The sequence below is a fragment of the Rutidosis leptorrhynchoides genome, chromosome 1 (assembly GCF_046630445.1).
Source record: "Rutidosis leptorrhynchoides isolate AG116_Rl617_1_P2 chromosome 1, CSIRO_AGI_Rlap_v1, whole genome shotgun sequence".
In the NCBI taxonomy this organism is placed as follows: Eukaryota; Viridiplantae; Streptophyta; class Magnoliopsida; order Asterales; family Asteraceae; genus Rutidosis; species Rutidosis leptorrhynchoides.
In genome coordinates, this window is record NC_092333.1 from 299,038,403 (window position 1) to 299,046,555 (window position 8,153).

At 32.2% G+C, this 8,153-nt stretch overlaps 1 protein-coding gene across 1 annotated transcript; it reads right to left on the reverse strand.

Annotated features, from left to right (window-relative positions):
• Positions 1-263: 263 nt before the first annotated feature.
• On the reverse strand, positions 264-7,854 carry LOC139898788 (uncharacterized). The gene is made up of 20 exons (XM_071881565.1): positions 7,466-7,854; positions 6,714-7,053; positions 6,118-6,592; positions 5,925-6,010; positions 5,713-5,826; positions 5,391-5,579; positions 4,916-4,981; positions 4,477-4,533; positions 4,237-4,359; positions 4,032-4,145; positions 3,808-3,915; positions 3,555-3,687; positions 3,277-3,420; positions 2,833-3,039; positions 1,963-2,739; positions 1,669-1,835; positions 1,352-1,547; positions 931-1,156; positions 644-796; positions 264-500 (listed from the first exon to the last, which is right to left on the reverse strand). The coding sequence occupies exons 1-20, from the start codon at positions 7,852-7,854 to the stop codon at positions 398-400; spliced, it is 4,167 nt and encodes a 1,388-aa protein (XP_071737666.1). The 3' UTR covers positions 264-397.
• Between the last annotated feature and the right edge of the window lie 299 nt (positions 7,855-8,153).

Below are 8,153 nucleotides of genomic sequence, written 5' to 3' on the forward strand. Positions count from 1 at the left end.
GTTCTGATCAGCATTTAATATGAGGTGCTAACACTCGAGATTTTTTTATATTGAACCAACCCGTTGCAGCTGATGGAACTTGTTGCTATAGCTGTTTTATGCAATGAAAATATTCATTCAACTGCTACCGCTATCAATCAATCAATCATCTTATGAAATGAAAATAGTGAAGACAAAGTGTGTTGAATGTTAAAAAGATTGAATGATTCAATGATCAAATCTTAAAACATCAAAATTAATAAAAAGGAAATCAAAACATTAGAGCTTCAGTCATTTGATCAACAGTGTGTGTGTATCAAATTAGATTGCTTGCAAGAAAACAAGACCTCGTGACATCTAAAAACAGACAAGGCTTCCAAAAAAGTTGGAATCTATCTAAACTGTTAGTTGTTGGCTATCAGTTTCCAGATGATTGTGAATTGGTTATCAGTTTTAAGATTTGAATGGCTTCTTTCATTCTTCGGTCTGTATGTGCTTTCATTGATTGTGCCTGTGGATTCCTGGATATTAAAAAAAAAATAAAAAATGTTTTAAATGTTTATTGAATGAATAGGGAAACTAAAAGAAAATTGTGATAATAACAATTATTTGTACTGGCAGAGTAACCAATATATAGATGAGACAAGTATACTACATACACTACCTTTTGTTTCCTGCTTTCTTTTTAAGATGTTCAACAAGATTATGCAATCTTTTCACTAAACCAGGTAAATCATGCAGCTTATTAACACCTTCCTTGATTGAACATATATTTCGTAGAATATCAGCTGCAATGAAGCAAACGTCTCCTTTGTTTCTGCAACCCCAAAAATAGAAAGAAAAAAATAATCAGAACAAGTGATGCGAGAGAGGTGTAAAATGAACGTGTTAAGCTACAAAAAAAAAAAAAAAAAAAAAAAAAAAAAAAAAAAGAAACATGTATTTACAAACCGTATAAACTCCCATAGAATTATTCGACAAGATTCATGAGTGTGAATGAGTGCTTGAGTTAAATGAGGATGGCATGTGATGTTTCTTAAAGTTGAAAGTATGAGTCTGAGAACCTCTTGATCAGCAATGCTTCGACTTATGGAACTAACTAGTCCAAGTAGTGTATTGATGGCCCCTGCACCCACTAGCTCCTCACAACACTTTTCAGAGTGTCTTGTAGCCATTTCTGTCACCACAACAAACAATATATATATATATATATATATATATATATATATATATATATATATATATATATATATATATATATATATATATATATATATAACCAATATTAATTAATTAAAATAAAAAAATTCAAATTCATACCTAATAATATCATGTTTAATATGAAATTGAAATGGAATGGAATACTTGTTACCTAGAGTTGCACAAGTATGAAGGATCTCAGTGACACTAATTGTGTTTTTTAATTCTGAAAGAGCTGCAATGAGCCTGTTTATAATTCGCATTCCATCTTCCACATTAGCAGCAGCTTTTTGCACTCTCAGTCGTATATCCGATACCTTTTCCCTTGAAGAATGTTGTTTCCGTTCAATATATCCTTTCCAGTATGACTGCATGTAACACAAATATATTCAGTTTGTTTTGTAGTCTTCATTGTTTGTTGACAGACAGAATAATGGAGTTAAGAAGAAGAAAAGACGTTTTTATTATTATTTAGGTCACACTACTCACTTGGATCACCGCAATACGATGCCTTGTTTGAGCAGTTCTTCTCCTAGCAATCCATCCCCGAACAGTAGCTTGGATCACAGTTGCTGATTTTGTTCTTGTTTCAGCAGCATCAGCATCTAGTGAGATACGTTCTGATCTTGCTCCTTCTTCTTGATGACGTGGCACACCTTTGTTTGGTACGATTCAATATGTTCAATATCAGTAACATTCTATTCTAATATATATTATATTACTTCATGATGATGATATAAGAAATATATAAAATATAAAATGATGAAAACAAATTGAACTTACCAAATAATAGCTGCTTCTGTTTATCGAGACAACCTCTTCTCACAAATCGCTGGATTACAATTGCAGCATCCATATAGCAATTGAACGCCTTGAAGCATAGATAACGTCGATAAGCACATTGAATAGTAACTGCCGATTTAATTTCAAGTTTGTGGTGTTTATATTTCCGATAGAATTTTTGTAGCTTCAAAGCTGCTGCTTGTTTCAATTTCATCAAGCTGTTTCGTGCCAACAACCATCTGCGATAATGACATTGAATTGTTGTAGCTGCTTTTTTCTGATTCAAGAAATTCTTCCTAACAACAAATGCTGTGTGGTAACTTTGAATTATTGTTGCTGCTGCTGCTGCTTGCTTCTGCGCCGCCAAGTAACTACTACTCTTCCTTGAAATATGACCACGATAATGACGTTGAATGTTGGTTGCCGCTTGCTTCTGCCTCAAGAAACATCTCCTCATTACCCATCCATGATAACAACTTTGAATCATTATCGTTGCTGCTGCTTGTTTTTGATCCAAGAAACGCTTTCTCAATACCCGGCAACGATGATGACTTTGAATTTTTGTTGCCGCTTGTTTTTTATTCATAAAGCTTTTCCTCAGTATCCAACTACGAACAGATTTCTGGATCATAATGACAGCGTCATTTCGATGCTTTTGGGTGGTGGTGATCCAATATCGTATGGCACGTTGGATGATTACTACAGAACGTTTGAGTTTCACAAAAACATGCCTGTCAACTAAATATTTGAATAATCTCTTTGACGAGTTAGTTTCATCTGCAAAATAATAATACAAAAAAATAAATAAATAAACAAGATGCAAATGAGATTACAAGATATTTAGAATATAAAGTTATCCTAATAGAGTACCATATACTGGTTCTTGAATCTTGATTGCATTGAGATTTGGAATGGCTGATATGTTCTTCTTTACCATCAGCCATACCCGGATAACAATTTGCAGAAAAGAAACAGCTTTCTTTGTTCTTGTATATTTCCGATGTTCAACAAATCTCCTGAAATTCGATTGTATCATTATTGCTGCTGCTGCTGCTGCTGCTGCATTCTCTTCTGAAACTAACAACAATACATCAATAATCAGTAAACATCTTTACCAAACTAAAAAAAAAAAAAAAAAATTATATTATACAGAGTAATAATCATTCATATATTATTACTAAAAAAACTAACATGCAGCATGACTTTTGCTATAAATCAATCATCTTTTATCATCAAAATTTTCAAAAACTGATGCCATAATTTTACTAAATGAGAGAGATTTTTTAAGGATGCTCAAGGGTCTATTATATATACCTCGTTGCTTGTTACTTGAATGTTTGGCAGGTAAGCTTTGTAACACTAGCTTCACATCAGCTTTGCTGACATCAGCTTTGCTGCTGTTATGCTGAGCCATTTCTTTCCACCAAGTCATGATAGCCTGAAAACTTCTCCCGCTGTCTACATGATAATAATAATAATAATAAGAGAATAAATAATAAACTATCAACGAGATCTTGGTCAATTCAAATAACCAAAAGCAAATAATTTTAAGATATATAACAGATCAAAACAAAAACGAAAGTAGTGGAAACCTTCACTCTGTTTCTTCTGACTTGTTTGTTGTACATAATCATAATCATGATCTCCAGCAACCCGATCTCTCCGGCTACATTTCCTTTCTGAGTTTTGAGTGTGGCCAAAAAGCTTATGAAAATTTATCTGTTGCTGGTATAGCAAAAAAAAAAAAAAAAACAGTGTTAGATCATGTTAAAGCCAGCCCAGCCCGGCTTGTCTACAACTTATATTTCAAATTAATTGTGAAGAAGAAGATGATATTGAATTTACCAAGTTTTTCTTGACAATTAGTTGGGATGAGAGGAAAACCAACAGAATGATTACACCACGGTCACTGCATGCTCCTTTATATTCAAGTATGTCACTCACTTGCAGAACCTGAATTAAAAATTAAAATTGCAGATATAATATTACAACCAAAAACGTTTTCTAAAAACACTCCTTTATATTTCCACTTTTAACTGTATATATAAAAAATAAAAAACTAGGCATACCTCTGGGAAATTCCCCAGCAGTGATGTCAGCTTTTGTGACAGCAAGAAATTGTGCACTGCATCCACATAATCTGAAGCCGACATGATCGACACTTCATTTATTTCCTTTACATCCTATATGCTCACATACATGGGACAGTGTACAACCAAATATTAAAAAAAATAATAATAACAAGATTTTAATAAGCTAGCTAAGATCACATACCTCTCTAAAAGTAGCATGACAATGTTGTTTTCTAAAATAATAATCCAGCAAGCACCACATTGCTTTACCGTCTACCAGTGAAACAAAATTCTCAACCTTCAAATCATACTTGTTACATATTGCCTGCATAATAAGTGGGAAGAAAGAATAACAAATAACTGTTAGCAAAAAGTAAGTAAATAAATATCCTGAATGAAAATTCACACGATAAAAAAAATAACTTAAGCAAATACACTTGACCTTTATCCATTCAAGAAGCATCTCCAAGTGACCTGAGGTGGTTCCTGGAAGCATCTGCTAATCATCATGGTAATGGTAATTTTCATTCATTCATTATAGTTGGAAACAAAAGCGCTGTTCTTGCCATAAAGCAAAAAGGAGACTACGTTTTGCAACAATGGGCGATATGATCAAGTGCTGCTATGTATGATGGTTTCTTTCTACGTTTATAATATTTAACAACAAAAAAAAAAAACAGTATCTCATTCTTGCAAAATACAGGTTTTCGGCATGTTCCCTAGACCAATATTTACCTCAGCTATGACAGTTTGAACGTTCAATCGATCATATTTAAATTGAAAATTATTATTATTATTATTGTGTTACTTATTATTATTATGTTACATATTATAATTATTATAATTATAAAAAATAATAAATAAATAAATAAACTGCATACCGCGTCAGTTCCACGGATGACGGCGATTTCATCAGATATAAGCTTGTTATTGACTAAAAGTGGCAACTGCATGGCAAATATAAACCTGAATTAATTAATTAAGCATTAAACAACCATATATATATATATACATACATACATATATATATATACATACATACATACATATATATACATACATACATACATACATACATATACATACATACATATATATATATATATATATATATATATATATATATATATATATATATATATATATATATACATATATATATATATATATATATATATATATATATATATATATATATATCTCATGATAATTTGCTAGTAAAACAGTTGCTATATACACCAGCTAAGTAAGTACTCTTCTGAAATTGCTATAGGATAGGAATGTCCTTGAGATTCTTCTGTGTGATTATAACATGTTGATCAGAGTATAATAAGATTACATTTCAACAAAACCAACCTGTAAATGAATGAAGATGTTCCATAGCAAACAGATTATGAGCTCTTTATCTCCATTAACAATATCTTCAGCAATTATCTCAGTTCCATCTTCATCGCATAACGCAACTCCAATCTGCTTAAGATACTTGAGACAAATCTCACAATTTACCAAATTCTTCTTTTGGTCATCTGATGGAACAGCTACTTTCTGTTTTTTTTTTTTTTTTTTTAACAAGGAATACCACAAATATAAGTTTAATTAAAGCATCAATCAACTCAACTACTGTGTCATTGTACAATAATAATACTCAAAAAAAAAAAAAAAAAAAAAAAAAAAAAACCTTAAGAATTGAGGGGTCATGTTGCAAGAGTTGAATAACTCTACATAGAACAACTCCATCACGCAGATCATTAAAAAGATCAGTCACCTTAAACGCGTACTTAACAAGAGGATTCTGCAATGCTCAAGCACACAAACAATAAGTTTTGGAAAGATACCCACTAAAAAAAATGAGTTAAACAGTGAAAATGATTAATTAATAATTTATAATACCTGCTGATAAGAAACCATGTATCCTATAATTGTGAGTTGTGTGAGAAGATTACCGACTCCATGCATAACATCAGGCGATAAGAAATCTACACATTGATTAATTGAAGGGTTGGTTAAACATTGAGTTGTGAACATTAAAACTAGAGCTGTAACGAGATGGATAGTAAATAAAGATTCTTCAAATGAAATTTACCAGAAATCACTTGACAACTTGATTTGATGGTAGCACGAGACGTGAACAATAAAGGTGAACCCCCATCAAGTCCATCTATACCGTAAATAATAGGCAAACTGCTCTGTGATTTAGCTCTATCAAGTATGAGTACTAGCAATAGAAATTTCTTCAACATAACACTCCCTAGTTTTTCATAATAACCGGGTCTGTACAAACCATCAACTAATTTATTGTAAATGTAGGCTTTTGCTAGCCCAGGATGCGAGAAGAACAACTTTTCAGCAACCACTTTCAGAAAAGCATATTCTTGCTCGCAAGTTGTGTCCGTGTTCGAGTTCGGCAACAAAGATTCACCACCAAATATAATATAAAGCCCGATCCTTAACCAAACAGGGTTATAACTCATTAGGATCTTCAAAGCATTCTCTTTCATTCCGACATCAGTAACTATTGGGCAATGAGCCTTCATTTTTAGTCTTCCTTCATCGATATTCTGAAGTTTTAAATACATACATTGCATCATGACACATCAAACAAAGATTTGTTAGTATTTGTTATCCTTAATAGAAGAAGATACAAATATGTAACTAATATAACGTCACAAGAAAACAAACCTTTGTTACACGAGTCATGACATTAAAAATCTCCTTACAACTAGTGAGACTCAAGTAAACCGCCATTCTCTCTTTCAAGTCATCCAAGCTACAAACATCCCCAAGCGAAACCTTCAAACTTGAATAAGTAGAATACGAAAACTTGTTGTTTTCCACTTCACCCTTATGAACCCACAATGTATCCTTGGTACGTTTTGGCCCACGCCACTCTCGATCCACCTCAACTGTACCATGAGACACACTATCTCTCTTTCCACCCAAAATTAACACTGATGATGATGATGATGCCTCATCGGATGACTCTTCACCTGTAAATCTTGATACCTCAACTCCACAAGACCTATCATTCATTTCAATTTTTAAATATAAAATCAACTAAAACTTATTACAACTCTGAAAACTAGTAATTTTCCCTAAATGTAATACTCGGTAGGCAGTACGAAAGTAAGGGTATACAACCATCTTTAGTCCAGTATAGTCATTTGATAGTCGGTATGTTATAATTATACATCTCGTATAAAACTGATTAGTTTGAAGCCTGAATAATGCAATAATTCGATAATGTATTCATTGGCAATTGGCAATTCGCAACTAGACATCATGACTTAAGAAAATACCACACATATTTGGTAAAATTATAAAACCAGTACTACAATTTCAATTTCAAATTCAATAATGAATATACACGCATATAAATAAATAAATAAATATATAAAATATATCATGTAAATTGACTGATCATATTTTCAAACCTAGGGTTTTCAAGTAAGAAATTGAGCCAAACAGTGATTGAGTTAGCCAAGGACTTGAATGACTTGTCTTTATCCGTCTGAGTCTTTCGTGATGATTTGGATTGCTCGAGTTCAACAGCTTTAAGTTTTCGCACAGCAAGTGAGTATCGATGAGGAGTTCGACGTACCGTAGAGTAGGATGATTTAGGTGTTTGTTGAAGTGCAGAGAAGAATTGGGAACAAGGGGTTTCGAAGTTAAAACTAGGGTTTGTTTGAGAAAGACGTTGTGGTTTGGGGGTTTTGAAATTAGAAATATCTTGTAGTAGTAGTAGTGATGATGATTGTTGATTTGGTAACGGGGAAGACGTAATTTGCTGTTTTTGTTGTTGTTGTTGTTGTTTGGATTCCATGTTCATGAATTTTGGATCTTTTGGGTTCTTAATTTTTCCGGTGAGTTTTTTAGGGTTTGAATCTGGGTCGGGAAGTGAGAGAGTGTCGGACAGTTGCAAGGGGGGTAAAAGATTTGAAAATTGAAATTTGAAACTGCCAAGTGTGTCTGTGTGTGTGTGGCGTTAATAAAAAACGGTAACGTCTCTTTTTGATTTCTTTGAATTTTGATTATTTTATATTTTATTTTATTTTATTTATGATATATTTTATATTTTATATTTATATTTTATATTTATATTTAAATTAAATTATATTTATT

What these genes read in the sequence shown, in the direction of transcription:
- LOC139898788 (XM_071881565.1), bottom strand. Translation starts at nt 7,854, where the DNA reads ATGGAATCCAAACAACAACAACAACAACAAAAACAGCAAATTACGTCT. An exon ending in TGCTTCTTGAATGGATAAAG is followed by an intron (nt 4,360 to 4,476) that starts GTCAAGTGTATT and finishes CTTATTATGCAG; the next exon opens with GCAATATGTAACAAGTATGA. An exon ending in TTCAAGTAACAAGCAACGAG is followed by an intron (nt 3,040 to 3,276) that starts GTATATATAATA and finishes TATTGTTGTTAG; the next exon opens with TTTCAGAAGAGAATGCAGCA.